This window comes from Pelodiscus sinensis, chromosome 12, assembly GCF_049634645.1.
Source record: "Pelodiscus sinensis isolate JC-2024 chromosome 12, ASM4963464v1, whole genome shotgun sequence".
Taxonomy (NCBI): domain Eukaryota; kingdom Metazoa; phylum Chordata; order Testudines; family Trionychidae; genus Pelodiscus; species Pelodiscus sinensis.
The window spans coordinates 46181150-46198934 of NC_134722.1; the positions used below are offsets into that span (position 1 = coordinate 46181150).

Consider the following 17785-nt stretch of genomic DNA (forward strand, 5'->3'; position numbering starts at 1 on the left):
GCACAGGCGGGGGGGGTAGCGGGGCGGGGGGGAGCAGCACAGGCGGGGGTGGTAGCGGGGCGGGGGGGAGCAGCACAGGCCGGGGGGGGGTAGCGGGGCGGAGCAGCACAGGTGGGGGGGGAGCAGCACAGGCCGGGGGGGTAGCGGGGCGGGGGGGGAGCAGCACAGGCGGGGGGGGTAGCGGGGCGGGGGGGAGCAGCACAGGCGGGGGTGGTAGCGGGGCGGGGGGGAGCAGCACAGGCCGGGGGGGGTAGCGGGGCGGAGCAGCACAGGTGGGGGGGGAGCAGCACAGGCCGGGGGGGTAGCGGGGCGGGGGGGGAGCAGCACAGGCGGGGGGGGTAGCGGGGCGGGGGGGAGCAGCACAGGCCGGGGGGGGGTAGCGGGGCGGGGGGGAGCAGCACAGGCCGGGGGGGTAGCGGGGCGGGAGCAGCACAGGCCGGGGGGGGGTAGCGGGGCGGGGGGGAGCAGCACAGGCCGGGGGTGGTAGCGGGGCGGGGGGGAGCAGCACAGGCCGGGGGGGGTAGCGGGGCGGGGGGGGAGCAGCACAGGCCGGGGGGGTAGCGGGGCGGAGCAGCACAGGCCGGGGGGGGGGTAGCGGGGCGGGGGGGAGCAGCACAGGCCGGGGGGGTAGCGGGGCGGAGCAGCACAGGCCGGGGGGGGGTAGCGGGGCGGGGGGGAGCAGCACAGGCCGGGGGGGTAGCGGGGCGGGGGGGAGCAGCACAGGCCGGGGGGGTAGCGGGGCGGAGCAGCACAGGCCGGGGGGGGGTAGCGGGGCGGGGGGGAGCAGCACAGGCCGGGGGGGTAGCGGGGCGGGGGGGAGCAGCACAGGCCGGGGGGGTAGCGGGGCGGGGCGGAGCAGCACAGGCCGGGGGGGTAGCGGGGCGGGGGGGAGCAGCACAGGCCGGGGGGGTAGCGGGGCGGAGCAGCACAGGCCGGGGGGGGGTAGCGGGGCGGGGGGGAGCAGCACAGGCCGGGGGGGTAGCGGGGCGGGGGGGAGCAGCACAGGCCGGGGGGGTAGCGGGGCGGAGCAGCACAGGCCGGGGGGGGGTAGCGGGGCGGGGGGGAGCAGCACAGGCCGGGGGGGTAGCGGGGCGGGGGGGAGCAGCACAGGCCGGGGGGGTAGCGGGGCGGGGCGGAGCAGCACAGGCCGGGGGGGTAGCGGGGCGGGGGGGAGCAGCACAGGCCGGGGGGGTGGCGGTCCCGCGCGGGCCGGGCCGGGCCCCGCTGCCATGGCAACCCCGGGCGATGGCGGACGAGGACGCGGAGAGCGTGCGCACGGCGGACTCCCAGGACCTGGCGGCCCTGCCCCTGGGGTACCTCGAGGTGCTGGTGCAGGAGGCCAGGTAGGGGCCGGGCCCCCAGCGGGGGGCGCCCCGGCCCAACGGGCCCCGCGGGCCGGGCTTGGCTAGAGCAGCGGGGGCCTGAGCCGCCCCCCCCCCCCCTCCGGTCTGTTGGCGCCCGGGTCCCTCTGGCAGTGGCCGGGAACACGGCGCTGGCGCAACTCTCCCAGCGAGGGCATGGGGGGGGGGGAGCTGGAGGGAAGTCATGGAGGGAGGGGGAGCTGGAGGGAAGTCATGGGGGGGAGCTGGAGGGATGTCATGGAGGGAGGGGGAGCTGGAGGGAAGTCATGGGGGGGAGCTGGAGGGAAGTCATGGGGGGGGGGCTGGAGGGATGTCATGGGGGGGTGCCCAGTGAAGTCATGGGGGGTGCCCAGTGGGTTACTCGGTGGCCTCAGCGCACCCCCTGTGACCGGCGGGAGCCTGGGCTGCAGTCACAGCAAGCCAGAGGGGCCAGGGGCCGTTCTTCTGGCAGGATGTTTCTGATCAGGGCCAAAGTCCAGACCACCAGAAAATAAGCTCAGAGAGCAGGTCACCCATCTCCAGCCTGATCCTGCGCATCGTTCACGACTGTTGCTTGACCAGCATCACACGTCTGGCTCCTGGACTGGAGGAAAAACCCCGCTGGCAGCAGCTCCGCAGTGGGGGCTGTGGGTTCCAGCCAGAAACACCTTCCTGGGATCCCGCCCACTAGCAGGGATCCTGGACAGGAAAGAATGACCCTACTGCTCCCACAAGGGGGTGCTTTCAAAGCCCCTTCCCTAGAGCCTGCCCTCCCATAGATGTCCACAGCACACCACTTCAGTTTGAACAGGAGTGGGGCTTTAATGAGCCTGGGCCTGAATCTCCTTTCCTTTACCCCACTGTTGCATCAAGAAGCAAGTCAGGTCATTTGTGTGCATCTAAGGAGGGTTATGCTGCCCCACCTAACATTTTCTGCATAGATTCCTGCATTAGTACCCTTCCTCTCTAATTGCTATCCTATGATCCTTATCTGCTTCCTTTAACTATCCAATCTTTAGGTGCTTATAAGTTACCAGTTCTGCCTATTCGTTTTCCCCCTTTGATATTGTCATACCCTCTGCTCCTTGTTTCCCACCCCCTTCCTTTTTTTTTTCTCCTTCCCCTCTCCCCTATTTATTTTGGGTCTGCACATCCTAAACTCAAAACTCTGGTCATCTGAAGCTGTGCCCATGAAAGCTCATGATACCATCTACGGCTACGTCTAGACTGGGCTGATTTTCCGGAAATGCTTTTAACGGAAAAGTTTTCTGTTAAAAGCATTTTCGGAAAAGAGCGTCTAGATTACCACGGACGCTTTTCCGCAAAAGCACTTTTTGCAGAAAAGCATCTGTGGCCAATCCGTGGCCAATTGAGACGCGCTTTTGCGCAAAAAAGCCCCGATCGCCATTTTCACGATCGGGGCTTTTTTGCGCAAAACAAACCTGAGCTGTCTACACGGGCCCTTTTGTGCAGAAGGGACTTTTGCCCGAATGGGAGCAGCATAGTATTTCCGCAAAAAGCACTGATTTCTTACAGTAGGAAGTCAGTGCTTTTGCGGAAATTCAAGCGGCCAGTGTAGACAGCTAGCAAGTTTTTCCGGAAAAGCGGCTGATTTTCCAGAAAAACTGGCCAGTCTAGACACAACCTACATGTTTTGTTAGTCTATAAAGAGCTACCAGACCATTTGTTGTTTAAGTTTATTTTCACCATTATGAGCCTTGTGTTTCCCCTCCAGTGTCCTACACCGACTATATGCTTTGTAGTATCTTACACCTGAAAGTCAGTGCTTGCTCATTCCAGCTTCCATCTCCTTACAGCCATGCCCTCGCCATCCTCAAAGTTGAGACAGAAATGTTTGACAAGTACTACAACAAGATGGAGCCAAAGGATCAGGTCAGCCACTTGTTGCCAGATATACATGGATCTTCGCTGGACCTGGGACAGGTACTTTACAGAGCTAGGGAGGTGGTTACTTCTTGTTTGCATCAGGGTCTGCCTGTCAATAGGACTCTGACTATCTAGACACCTCCTGCGCACTTCAGTTCTCATTTTGATCTCTCCATCTTAATATTTGTGTGAAAAGAGGCACGGGGGAGGCGTCACACAAACACTTCCAGATGGGCTTCCCCTTTGCATCTCAGTTTCAAATATACTCTGGATTTCTTGAAAATAAGCGAGTGAAGCAGAAAAGCAAGGTTTTCCATGCAACATCTCTATCTTACAGCCACAGTGCTTAGACTTGATGGGGATGGAGGCCTCAGAAGGAAAGTTAGCTACATGCTTGAGGTGAGATACTGCTGGTCTAGCAGGCATCAGGGTTTGGGCTGTCCCTTGCTGCAGCGGGATTTAGTCTGAAGATCAATCAGTTTTCAGTTTCCAATCCAGCCCCAGAGACACTCTTCTTTTCTCTTATATGAAAACACTTTGTCCTTCCACAGCACGTGCCAGAGACCTGAAAGTGCTTTAGAAGCATTAATTAATTTAGCCTCACAAACCTGTTTATCCACATTTCACAAATTGGGAAACCAAGGCACAAGAAGATCAAGAGACTTGACCAAGGTCACACATGAAGTCTGTGACAGGTCCTACATGTCCTGGACTCTACCTCTTGTTCTTCAGCTAGCACTCTGATTCACCTTCCTCTCGGGTTCTTTGCCACTGACATGTGAGGATCCATGACCTGGGCAGAGCTGAGTCAAGGAATGGGAGTTCTAGTGGCACTCCTCACCATGGGCCTCCTTCCGGATGGTCTGTTGCACTGTCTTGTCTCCACGCCTGCAGCTGAGATTGGAATAGCCTTTTTGGCAGCTTTTTCCTAGATGGAATGGACTTTAAATAGAAATCTAAACAGCCAAAAAGGGGCTACAAATGGACACGCCAAATAATCTACAAGCCTGATTCTCATTTACACTAAATCCACTTTACATTGCTAATTTATACCCTTTTTGCTGCCAGAGTGAGGCTGGCTTCAATGCAGAGTTAACTCAGATGATCGGCAGCTGGGTTAGGCCAGCCCAGATGTGAACGATCCCATTGCAGAACTCTACCTGAGTTACTGGGTCCTCACTTGTTCTGCACCTACCTGTATGTTGCTGGGACTTCTGGGGGCACTTCCATGGCTCTTTGTGCTGCAGCATGCAGAGCGGCTCTATGTATCTTTCCCAGTGAACTGTGGGAAAGCTTGTCTGTCCTGGGCATGCTAGGGCAAGACATTGAAAGAGTATCAGCATCAGAGGGATTAGTTTGCATCATTGCCAGGTGGGTGCATTTCTGGCTTGGGTGAAAGCTTTGCTCAGGCTTTAGCTGCTAGCCCCATTTAAAAGCATCACCGTAGGCGTGCGCAGCACATTTCATTAGGGTGTGCACCCAGGGAATTTTATTTGCTATTGGCGAACATTTATTGAATATTCAATCATAAAGGACATGCTGCGAGCAAACACGGGCTTTCTATACATCTCTACATGCGGCGCCTATTACATAATACAACAATCCATACTTTAAAACTAAAAGAGCATATCATGCGATTAAATTAAAACGCAAAGCCACTTTTTTTTTGAGACATTAGGGTGTGCCTGGGCACACCCGGCACACCCCCTGCACACGCCTATCAGCACCACCAAACTTGGGTGAGAGAGTTTTGTGTGTGCAAAGGAGTAGGAGGAACACGTGGGAAACTCTGCAGCAAAGACATAGCTACGTGTAAATCAGAATCCAGCCCAATACGTTTCCTAACATAAAAAGGGAAATAAGGACAGCCCAGGGAATTAGACCAGTTATTTTAACTTCAGTGCCAGGAAAGATAATGGAGCAAATAATTAGGGAATCCATCTGCAAACATCGGGAAGGCGATAAGGTGATAGGTAACAGCCAGCATGGATTTGTAAAGAACAAATCATGTCAAACCCACCTAATGGCTTTCTTTGATAGGATATCAAGTCTTGTGGATAAGGGGAAGCAGTAGATGTGGTATATTTACACCCGGGGTCGGCAACCTATGGCAGTGTTTCTCAACCTTTTTTTATATAAAGTACCCCTTTAAAAAAATTATAAGTACCCCCAGAACTTACAGTTTTCAGACACACATTTTTTCTACCATTGCAACACATTTGTTTAAACAACTTAATTGTAGCCAGGTGGGCAATGAAATTTTGGGGTGTAAAAAGTACAAAAATAATAAAGAGCTGTAAAACTTAACACAAAAATTCAATTTTCTCCAAATTTCAGTTGTGTTGACGTGCCCCCCGGACTTCTCTCCAGTACCCCTAAGGGTGCTCGTACCACTGGTTGAGAAACACTGATCTATGGCACGCTTCCCATAACTGGCCCACAAGCCTCCCTGCCCAATCCAGTGTGCAGTGAACACTAGCGCGCGCACACACACACACACGGCTCCGCATGTTGCCATTTCCCTTCCCCCGGCTGGGACAGGCTCGCGCAAGCGCAGCAGCGGCCTCCCTACCATCCACCCCCCCAGAAAACGTAGGTGCCAAGATGGCTTCCAGTGGCATGCGGTTTCCGGAGTTTGGAGCATTTTTCGAGTCCTGGCGAGCTCCTGCCACCCACTGCGGCTGCCCCACCCCTGCACGCCATGTGGCCTTCTCCCTCCCCACGTAGGACTGCCTTTGCTGCGCGAGGCCCCGGTCTGGCCACACCACCTCCTCCTCCATCTCCAAGCGGCCACTTGTCACAGCAGCCACTGCCACGGCTGCCGTGGGTGGGGGGGGCTAGGTCCAAGGCAAACCCCGGTGGAGCTGCTCCCAGATCTCAGTGCCTTGGAGCTGCTGCTTCAGCCCCAGGAGGGGCTGAAGAGAGCCCAGCTGGGGCACTACAAGGCGGGGCGCCCTCAGGCTCAGCAGGTGCGCTCCATGTGCTGCCGTGTCTCTCGCCCCTCCCCACCCCGCTGGGGGAACGGCAGCACATGGAGCCACTCACTGTGCCTCTCTCTGCTGTGAGCCGGGTCAGGCAGGGAAAGTCGGGGCTTCCCCCCTCTCCCACATCCCTGCATGCCCTCGGAGTGGGAAGCCAGAGCTGGTGTTGCAGCCTTGCACCTGCACGGACTCCCTGCTGCGTGGGGCAGGGGGAGCTGAGCTCCTTTTCTCTTCCCACCCTGCTGGGGGAACAGCAGAGCAGTGACGTGTGAGGCTTTCCCCACTGCAAAGGGGTGCGAAGCCAGGTAAATGTTCCCCCCTCATGCCCAAGCCCCCCCCCCACTCACTCTCCTCCCCCACCAAGACCCTCACCCCCAGCTTACTCCAACACCCTCCCTCCTGGCCAGACATCCTACCCCCATCCTGTTCCTGCACCCTCCCTTGCTCCTGCTCTCTCCAGTTGGCCAGACACCCTATTCCCAGCTGGCTTCTGCACCCTAACTCCCTCCTAGAGCTCACAACCTCTCCCCCTTCTGCATCCCAGCTCCTGCATCCCATTCCTACTCCACTCGCTGGCAGCCTTGTCTCACATACCGAACCTCTCATTTTTGTCCCTACCCCAGAGCCTAAGGGGGTCCATAAAATCCACTAACTGTGAAACCCAAGAAAAGTAAATCTGGCCTATGGGAAACCCTGAACCTCAGTCCTCTCTGTCCCTTCCCCTCACCCCGTGGGACTGGAGCACCAGAGGAGTGAGGTTTCTCAGTTGGGGGCCACACCAGTGAGAGTTGGGAGTTTTTGGAGGAGTTTTTTTGCTTCTCACTTGTATGGTCCCCAACTGATTTTTCTCTGGGTCAGTGGCCCCTGATCCAAAAAAGGTTCCTCACCCCTGCCATAAATAAGGAAAACATTGAAACCTTTTGTGTTGGACATAAATGAATATTTTATTTTATTTAAAATGAAGTTTGATAAACTAACACGAGAAAGTTAAAACGCTTAGTCTGTTTAATAATTTAAACTAAACTGTTCTCCCCTGCTGCAGCTGGTTCAGAAAATATGGTCACCGTACCCAGTCTGCCCCTGCGCCCTCATCCCCCCTGCAGGCAGATCTGTAAATAGAAGTGAATAAGTTAAATCTTGGCACACCACTTCTGAAAGATTGCTGACCCCTGTCTCGCAGGACCGTCTCAATAACAAACTAGGGAAAGACAACCAAGATGGAGATACTATAAGATGGGTGTGTAACTGGTTGGAAACCATCCCTAGGGTGTGGGGCCTGGAACAACCCCCCACTCTGTCCCTACCCAATCTTGTCCTCCTCACTCCTCCTCAACCCCTTCCCCCAAACCTCATTCCCCAAGCGACATGACCCAGGGGACTAGCAAGGGGCCTGGCACTGGTAGCAAGGGCTGGGCCTGCCCCTGCACTCACCCGTGGTGGCAGGAAACAGAGTGACCCAGCTCCAGCCTGCTGCTGGTGAGTCCCACCCCTTTTCCCAAGCTCCCTCCCCCAAGCAACGGGGCTGGGAGTCAGCTGAATGGAGCGGGCTGCGGCTGGGTAATTCTGCTTCCTGCCGCTGCCATTGAGTGTAGGGGCAGGCTCATACCCTGCTGCTGGTGTTAGGCCCCCCCACTAGTCTCCTGGACTGCCCTGGTCCCCACAGAGCCCCCCAAAGCACAGGGCCTGGGGCAGGTGCACCAAATGATCCTATGGACAGGACGGCTCCGTTTGCAGGGCTGGGTCTGGTTCTATTCAATATCTTTATCAATGATTTAGATGATGGCATAGAGAGTACGCTCATTAAGTTTGCAGATGATACCAAGCTGGGAGGGGTTGCAAGTGCTTTGGAGGACAGGGTCATCATTCAAACTGATCTGGACAAACTGGAGAAATGGTCTGAGGTAAACAGGATGAAGTTTAACAAGGACAAATGCAAAGTGCTCCACTTAGAAAGGAACAATCCGTGTCACACATACAGAATGGGAAGCGACTGTCTAGGAAGGAGCACTGCAGAAAGGGATCTAGGGGTTATAGTGGACCACAAGCTAAATATGAGTCAGCAGTGTGACGCTGTTGCAAAAAAAGCAAACATGATTCTAGGATACCCTAACAGGAGTGTTGTGAGCAAGACATGAGAAGTCATTCTTCCGCTCAACTCAGCACTGATTAGGCCTCAGGTGGAGTTCTGTGTGCAGTTCTGGGCACCACATTTCAAGAAAGATGTGGAGAAATTGGAGAAGGTCCCAAGGTGAGCAACAAAAACGACTGAAACATGTCCTGTGAGGGAAGATTGAAAAAAAAATTGGGTTTATTTAGTCTGGAAAAGAGAAGACTGAGGGGACATAACAGCTTTCAAGTACCTAAAAGGAGGAGGGAGAAAACATATTATCTGCTGGCAAGACAAGAAGCAATGAGTTTAAATTGCAGCAAGGGATGTTTGGGTTGGACATTAGGAAAAAGTTCCTGCCTGTCAGGGTGGTCAAATACTGGAATAAATTGACCAGGGAGGTTGTGGAATCCCCATCTCTGGAGATATTTAAGAGTAGATTGGATAAATGTCTATCAGGGATGGTCTACAATACTGGGTCCTGCCATGAGGGCAGGGGACTGGACCTGATGACCTCTTGAGGTCCCTTCCAGTCCTAGTATTCTATGATTTATGATTCTATGATTTAAGAGCAGGTTAGACAGACATCTATCAGGGATGATCTAGATGGTGCTTGGTCCTTCCGGGAGAGCTGGGGACTGGACTTGATGATCTCTCGAGGTTCTTTCCAGTGCTATAATTCTACAGATCCCTCACAGTCACCAGGGTTATTTCCTTTTCTAAGTAAAAAGAAAATATGGTAACGGCTGGCAAACATTGACCTTGTAATGGTGACCACTGTGAAAGGGTCCCTTTGCTACCTATTTGCTCCTTCAGTCTTTTTATTTCTCTGGATTGCAGACACGTCCCAGACGTAAATCTAAATCCCGTGTTGCAACAGATCGTTTTTTCGTCCTCACCGTGGAGCAAAAGAATGATCTAGCACAGCGGGAGCTGGATGAAACAAAGGAAGAAATTCAGCAGACCCAGGAGAATTCTGAACGGATTATACAGAACTACCAGGTACAGCATTCCATGAGCTGTAGACACCGTGGTTTAGTGAACAACTGCTTTACATGGCCTCTCTCTTTTTAGCCCCACAGCTCTTATGCTGTGGGAAAGGGCAGTTCCCCCGAGGGAGTTGATTTGCTAGACAGACAAATATCTTCATTTCTCCTAGGTGCCTATAAATTGCTAACACAGAGAGAAAGGTTAGTATGATTTATTTAGCTTTAAGGTTTTTTTTCCTTGACTGCTTTGGAGAATGCAAGAGCTGGGAGGTGAACTAAGAAAGAGTCTCTCTGCTGCAACAGCTGCTCAGGGTGTTTACATGCTCCCTGATGAGAACAAAAGCTACCAGGGCTCCAAACCATTGTCTCGTTCAGTTAGATCATTTGCCATAGAGGCTTCTATTTGCTTTATTACCGACCCAGTTGGCTTTCTTCAGCTTCTTTCCACTGCACAAAGAATGAGGGGGCTGCAGTGTCATCCTGCTAGCGTGGAGCATGGCAGGTAGCATGCAGCTGAATACTGCGATCGCTGCTCTGTGAGCCTTGAGCTAGCGGGCAACAGCCTCTTGGGCAGCAACAGTAGGTGCAGGGCTGCTGCGGGAAAGCAGCTGTACCGAGAGTTCTGAAAAGTGACCCTGCTCTAAAAACGGCACGTTGGGCTTCCATATTTTGGTCTCAGTGACTCCTTGTCCAGTTCTACCCAGTTTACAAGTAAACTGTGTTTTTGCCTAACTTCACTGTCACAGGCTTGCCTGAAGGGGCGGGGCTAGGCATGGTTGTGCATCACTAGTAATAAAAGGCCAGCAATTCGATCTCACGCAGATGTGAAACCAGAGTAACACCGTTTAAATCAACGGGGAGGCTCTGTCTTTACATTGGCATAAGTGAGATTCATCTCTTCCCATTATAGAGTCTATCCCAGCAGTTGCTTACATGTCATGCCTTGTAGTTCAGGGGAGGAAATGTTGCAAGTTTAAAGAATCGCCTTTGCCTACTGAGCGGGCAAATTTGCTAGATACAAAGCCTGGAGTGTCAGATCTGCCGGTCCACTTGCCCCTTCACCCAGTAAGAGTTTGATTTGGAGGTCTCTAAAAATGGCAGAAGCCTTTAAATAACGGTGTTGCTTGCACTCCTAATTCAGAACATCCACACAAATCAATTTTGAAAAGCTTCTGTGCTCTTAAGGCATCGTTCTTGTCTTACATCCCATCCACTTCCGTGTTAGAAGAGTGAGACAGAAGCTCTTTCATTAAGCTAAATGATTAGAACTTAACTGTATCATCCCGAACATTCACATATTCTTATCAAAATGGTGTTTTGAACACAACCATTCCTGCAGACTTGGAGATATTTGCAGATCAGGGCAGAACTTAATAACCCTGAAACTTAAGTATGATCAGATGTACTGCTTGTCTTGTTCTTCAGTGAATGAAAGATTGGTGTTATTAACAAAACATCACCGCCACAGGGAAAACAGAGCAAAATTCACTGACATCAATGGAGTTATGCCAACAGAGAACTCGGCCCCGCCGTTCCTATACATTGTTCTCTGCCCCACCCCTACCCCAGCCCAAAAATCGAAAGCGAGGGGATATCTCTTTGCTAGAATGTGACTTTGATTCTACAGGCAGTCATGGAAGAAGCAGCTATTCAGTGGGCTGATATTAAGAAAGCTATGAGCAACTTTAACAAAGACATTATCCAAACGATATCCAAGAAGAAAGGGAGTGTCGTAGCTTCTGAGAAGGTGCTGAGATACCTGGAGGAGAAGAACCACAACAGGGTCAGTTCAGAGTTGTGCATTTACACATTTATTATATCCCTGGCTGAATAGTTTAGATACAATCCTGATCTCCTGCATTGGCAAGTCTGTTTGGCTGCCACCCTGTACATTGCAATTCACTGTTACAGTTGTGTGCTGGAAGTTCCAGTTACGTGTCCAGCTACGGTACAGGAGATACGGTACAGGAAGGACTGCAGGGCTCACCCTAGTGGAGGCTGGAGGAGTTGCAGGGCTGATGTATGTGGGATTTGGGTCCGGGACTGTCAGAGCATTGCTACCGATTTACATCCAGGGGTGTGAATGGCTGCCTAGTGGGGATGCTGCCTCCTCTCCTTTTCTGGCCAGTGACAAAGCGTCATGCAAGTTACATAGTGGCGGGGAGGAATGGAAGCGTCATGATATGAAGTGGAGCCGGGGGCTCCACCACACCAGCGGCCAAGACCAGTGACGGTGACAGCATGTTCTGGTGTCTTTTTTAGGATTCGATGAAAGAAAAATTGCGCTTGAAAAACGATTCTCTCAAAGTCCAGAAGAAGAAGTTGCAGCTGCAGCTGAAGCAGGTGTGTGCCAACTGAAGAGCCCCAGCGAGGCTGCTGCCCTTTGAAAACGAAAGCCCACTGCCTACAGAGATTTCTGGGCCTCCCCAAGGAGTCTAACGTTTCTGTGAAAGTTCTCTGCATCTCGTCTTCATGCCTGGGCTTGGCGAGTTTTTATTCCTTTCTTAGTTTATTAAGGAAAGGCCCCAACTTGGAGCCCCTTGTTTGCCGGAGGCAGGCCCAAAGCAGCTTCCAACCTGTGAGCTAGTTGCGCAGGGTGACAGCAGCAAAGATCCTGAAGAGGGGGAATTTGCACCTTGTGTGCCCTGGAGAAGGATCTTTGCAGCTCCTCATGGAGTCCCGGAGGGAGTAGCATGGGTGTTACAGGAGCGTAGCCAGGGGTGCGGCATTCAGGCACAGAAACCAAGATTAAGGGAGCAGCAGGTTGTGTCCATTGCTCCTCTCTGTGTCCTGAGTTAGCAGCCTGGCCAGATTGGGTTGAGGATTCCTCCCTTCAGACTCATCCTCCTTGCAGTCCTCACAGACCAAAGGCCTATGATGTGTCATTTAGCCTCAGGGCAGTGCTCAGCAGTCTCTGCATCTTTGCTGGCTTGCAGAAGGAAGAGATGGGGGAGGCACTCCATGAGGTTGATTTCCAGCAGCTGAAGATTGAGAACGCTCAGTTTCTGGAGAAGATTGATGAGAGGAACCGGGATCTGCTACAGCTAAAACTGACAGCCGGAAACACTCTTCAAATCCTCAATTCCTACAAAGTAAGGTTTTGGTTGCTTCAGGTCAAATGTAGCGTGTGTGTGCGTGCGTACACGTACACACACCACTGTCCCTCACACACTCTCTCTCTCTCCCACACACACAATTTTCTGGCCATCTCTTTCAGTCAGACATATTATATTCCTGCTTAACAGCTGTCTGACTTCCCTGTGATACACATGCCACTAGGTGGGGGCTGGGAGTTGACACCTGCCCTGGAATTTTTGGAACAGTTCCTTTGTTGATGGATTTGCCTGTCACAAAAGGATCCCTGTGTTCACCGTGGCCGCTTGGCTGTGTTTTGACACACCCTCCTGTACATGCTTTGTGGCATCCACATGTGAGGGTGTGAAGCTGCCAGCCTTGCAGTGTAGTTATTTTATCCCACAGGGCAGTAAGCAGTAACGTGAGCCCTGACCTAACTAGAGACTTTTGGGTAGCTTTGCAATAAATCTGGCTCTAGCCAAGCGTCTTTAAGCTGTTAACTGTTATGGCTGCTGCAGTTATTTCATCAGCTACGCAGGGTTAAGACTGCCTAGTGCTTGGGTGGGTGATCTTCCAGACCAATTAGGCAGAATCCTCCCCTGAGTCAGTACTGATGTTGGGGCACCGTGCTGTAATATCAAAAGGAGGGTTGTGGCCATTAAAAGTCCATCCCATGGCAGTTTTTGCAAGAGATGGGGTATTAGGCATAGTATCCTGGTCCAAACAACACCATAGATATTTCCAGTGGGCCTTTCACTTCCCCTCCAGTCCTGCCTCCAGCAGGCTTACTGCGTTCCACCCCAGCACTAGCTGCATCTCTGTGGGAGGAAAACAGAAGAGCTCAGTCCATTACCCACTTTTGGATGCCTGGGTCTGGCTACCTTCAAGCCAAAGGGGAGATTTTCACAGAATGCCCAACTCCTGCACGTGGTCAATTTCTCTGGATGCTTTTCTCCTGTTTGTGCCTTTGCAGATCTCCCCGCCCCCCAAGCTGTTGTTAAATTCCCCCCTGCCCTTTCCCGGTGTAAGAGTTTTCCTTTCCTTTTTTCTGCTGTAAGAAATGTTGGGCTGCAGCGGTAGGACACGATATTAGGACCCAGGCTGCACTCCGTCTCAGTGCTCCTTGGTGACGTCTTGGCTACCAAGTAACATCACCCTAGAATGCATTAAACAAAGGCTGGATCCTGAGGCTGCCACCCACAAGGGAAACTCAGAAACGCGATGCCACTTTGATCGACGCATTCTGCCCCACACAGGCAGTCGGGAGCAGAGGCCCAGAAGGCCCAGCCTGAGCTAACGGTTGACAAGACACTCAGTGTAGTGAGTGAAAGGGACTCCAGCTTCCCTGTTCTCTGATGAGCTGGTGCCCTCCTCGCTGACTTTACCGCATTGTGCTGTTTCAGAGAAAGCTGCAGAATGCCACAGCAGCTGCCGCCCGCCTGATGAAAGATATCTCCCAGAGGAAGGAGCTGCTGGAGAAGATGGAAAGGGAAACCACGCTGGTGGAGGAGGTAGGAGGAACATCCGAACCAATCAGCACAGGGATTCTGGGTTCACTCGGTTTTTTAATCCTGAAATTTCAAGTTACGAGACCGTTTCTCCTAAGATTTCCCAATGCTGCAGAGCTGCACAGCGAGCCGGGTAATGAGACACCCCCAGCCTGGGATCCCAGTGCCACAGGAGCAGGGCTGGAGCAAGTCCACCGAGGCAGTCAGCCCAGTTCCGATCACAGCCTCGTTTTGCACTCTTGGAACTTTGTCGGCCTCAGCAGAGTTACGCTGGAGCGACACTCATGGGATCACCAGGCTGTCCCAGGGTTCTTGGCACACTGCCCGTCGCTGGTGCGGCACCGGGAGTCGTCCTCATTGCGGCCGCAGTCGGGAGGGACTTTGAATCGCGAACGGCCAGGAGACAAAGGAGTGAGGATTCTCAGAACAGTGTTAACTTGGCATCATGCTTAGCCCGGAAGCTCTCTGGGGAAGGGGCTGTCTTTTTGTGCTGAGCTTGTACAGCGCCTAGCTCATGGAGTCCTGATCTCCAATGAGGATGCCAAGACACTAGCCCAGTCCAAATAAGAAATGATTATAATAATACCCTACATGGTCTATTACATATATAATGTCACAAAGGAGTATTTCAATATTAAAACATGGCGCACTGTAATACTAGAAACGGAGTGCTTAAAGTCTGGCTGTGAAATCCACAGTCAGCAGGTGCCCTGGTACCAGAGACTGATTTAGGGGCGCTCTGAAAAATAGCTCACTTTTCGTTAGGTACCAAAGGGCGGAGTTTGGACCTTAGCTTTCGGCTCCCAGCTTTGGCAAAGCGCTTTGCAATTCATTTCCTTCCTCTTTTTAGAGGCACTGCCCAGGTCCCTCCTGCGAGGCCACCCGGGAGGCCCCCCGCTGGGTCTGTGGCACTCCAGCGTGCCAGGCTGTAGCAGCACACAACACCCAGCTGTGGCCCCAGGGAGTTGCCCTGCGATTTCGAACAGCTCTGGGGTACCCCAGCAGACAGGAAACCCAAAGGTTGCACAGCTCAGTGGCTCAGCCTGCAGTTTTAGAGGGCGGGGAGGGTGGGGTCCAAATGAAGTTGCCAGGCAACAGAAAGGAATGTCCCATCCAATCGATCTCTTCTCTCTCAGGAGCGAGCCACGGCAGAGCGTGTGAACAAGCAGCTGCGGCAGCAGCTCTCGGATTACCGAGTGCCCCCTGTGCTGAAGTACGTCACTCAAAAGATGGCCATGTTTGAGCTGGAAAACAGTATCAAGATATGGGAGAGGAAGGTGGAGATTGCCGAGGTACAGTAAGACAAGCTCTCCTCCCTGAGTCCGTAGCTGAGCCAATGGTGCCTGTGTCCTCCCCTGGGCACAGCCAGGGCTTCACTTCCAGAGGGCACCTATTTGCACCCACCCACCCACAGCCTTCTGACTGTGGTGAAGTACAAGCCAGGCAGCGTGCGTGGGAGATTTGAGATGTGGTTTTAACTTCTCTAGAATAGACCAACTCAACATGCTTCCTGTTTACAAAGCTGCAGGCATGCCCTAGACTGAGACAGAGTGTGTCTAACAATTACACTCAGGCTGGAAGCCAAGAGGTTTTAAGCCAGGACCTGGTTATTAGTGAGTTAACAGGAAGCATCATCACATTATTATTATCCTGATGTTTTTCACAGCTATGAAATACAGAAGAGCACTTCTCCTCAGATCTCCCTGCTGCACAGGTGACCAGTATGGGCCTTTTCAAACACTCCTGTGCGTGAATCCTTTGAAAATGCTTTAGATCAAATTTCTGATCCTCTTCGTTTGACTGTCTCAAAGCACTGTACAAGCGTTCCTTATTAATTAATCCGTATCCCCATGTCAGGCTGCCTGGAGTAGCTGACGACTGTGAGGGCGAACCTCAGGGCAAACTGTCAAAAAGCAGGGCAGACACCCCAAACTGGTGATATGTCTTATCATTAGATTTCACCAACCTTGCAACAAGTGAGAACTCCATCGGAGTCTTACCATGGAGATACAGCCAGTGGGCAGTCCAGTTTATCTAGCCATCCTGAGAAGCTGGACAAGGTGATGGTCACTTTACACCCCAAATCACAACAATATTCATGTTACTCCCAGGCCCAAAGGATCAGTCACTTATCGCAGGCCAATTGTACTCAGATTCCAAAGACAATGCCTGTAGCCGATCCCGTAATAAAAGACTTAGTAACAAAGCAAAAGAGGCAGGTTAAAACAGGAAACACACACAAATGAGACAGTCACGTAGCGTCCTACAAGCATTCCATAAAGTCTAAATACACTGCAATCCATTTTCACTGCACTAACCCCCAGGTAAGCCAGACTGGTTTCGGTTTGTCAGTGTTCAGATGGGCTGGTGCCTGTGGACGAGGGGCAGCACATGGAGCCAGTGCTGTCCATGCCAGCCACTTTCAGGAGTGGTGCAGGGTCAGGGCAGGAGTGAGCTGCCTTAACCCCACTGCTCTATCCCGTGGGCAGCTGTCTGGCCCCTCCCAGGGTGGTTGGACCCACAGCCCTGCCCTCTCCAGGCCAATGCCCTATCCCCTACTCCACTCAAGAAACCAACCCCACCTCCCTACCTTCAGAGGGTCCCTTACCCTGCCTTCCTATCATGGGAGCCAGCTCCAGCCCTGGGGCAGCTGGTGTTGGATGCCAGGCTGCTACCTTGGTGGGTGGCATGGGAGAAGGGGGGAACTCCAGACCACCCCCCTGTGCTCCAGATGCTGTATCCCTCAGGGCACTCAGAGCCCACCCCTCTTCCCGCCCTTCAGAGGGTCCATTATCCTGTGTTTGCTGTCTGGTCACGCCCAGGGTGGGTGGGACCCTAACCCTTGGCAGGAGCTGATACCTGGTCTGCCAGCCTCATAGGCCAATTTGCTGATGAAGAAACTGACGCACATGAAAGTTGTGACTAGCCCAAGGACACACGGTGATTCTGGGGCCAACCTAGGAGAGGGGTCCTGAAGCTCTTGCCTAGCTTCTGCCCTGTTATGCGGTGAGAGGGGTAGAAATAAAGTAACACTGGAGGGCGCCCTTTTAACGCCTAGCATTGATTCTCCGTATTGAGATGTAAACCTGGCCCACCGTTCGTGAATTCAGACAGACAGGCATGTGACAAAACAGGCTTGCAGGTTCATAGTACCCTCTTGTCCACCCCCCGGTCACTAATGCAGAGAGATGGGCCCGAGCGGCATACTTAGATTGTAAGCTCCTTGGGGCAGAGACCAGCTTTTGTACTCTGTGTTTTTACAGCATGTGGTGCCATCGAGGGCTGGTTCAGGATGGGGCTTCTAGGCACTATGACAATACCAACAAATAATATTATGGGGCAGCTCCACCCTGGGATTGGCACCCCCCATTCCCCGCCGTTCAGTGTTATTCTCGGGTCCTGAAGTCGAGATCCCAAACAAACGGCTGTGTGGAATCTGAGAGCTTTCCAGGGCTTGCAGGGCTGTACCTACTCTACTGCCCTGGGTGTACAGTGCGCCCTTGGCTTACCCTGGCTCCATTTTCACTTCTGCAGATGTCCTTGCAGGGCTACCGCAGAGCTTGGAACAAGGTCAAGATGGCTAGTAACCCGCGGCGGCTTTCTCTCCCCCTGCAAGGCGGCCAATGAGAGATTTGGCCTGGAGCCAGCCACCTGAAAAATGAAGCTGTTGAATGGGGGGGATGCAGATGAGCTCGGTCTGTAAAAAGAGATGGAACCCCTTCAGCCTGATTGATAAATCCAAACCGCCCGGGTTAGGACGCCTCCATTTTGTCCAGTCCCATTTGTCTGAGAGGTTGAAGCAGGCATGGGGCTCGGTCACCCCAGTTCTTTGGTGGTGTGAATTCTCTTGGAATTCACACCTCCAGATCAGCTACTAGAAGTGGGCCTCATCCTCCCT

General features: G+C 53.0%; 1 protein-coding gene across 2 annotated transcripts; it reads left to right on the forward strand.

Moving 5' to 3' along the window:
• Nucleotides 1-1184: 1184 nt before the first annotated feature.
• Nucleotides 1185-17649, forward strand: CFAP263 (cilia and flagella associated protein 263). 2 transcript variants are annotated; one of them, XM_075940484.1, is made up of 9 exons: nt 1185-1343; nt 3158-3284; nt 9156-9317; nt 10932-11087; nt 11567-11647; nt 12241-12396; nt 13783-13890; nt 15024-15179; nt 17422-17649. In XM_075940484.1, the coding sequence occupies exons 1-9, from the start codon at nt 1246-1248 to the stop codon at nt 17512-17514; spliced, it is 1137 nt and encodes a 378-aa protein (XP_075796599.1). In that variant the 5' UTR covers nt 1185-1245; the 3' UTR covers nt 17515-17649. The 2 variants fall into 2 exon arrangements, with proteins under 2 accessions (XP_075796599.1, XP_075796600.1); XM_075940485.1 differs by lacking the exon at nt 17422-17649 and adding an exon at nt 15554-17403.
• Nucleotides 17650-17785: the final 136 nt, after the last annotated feature.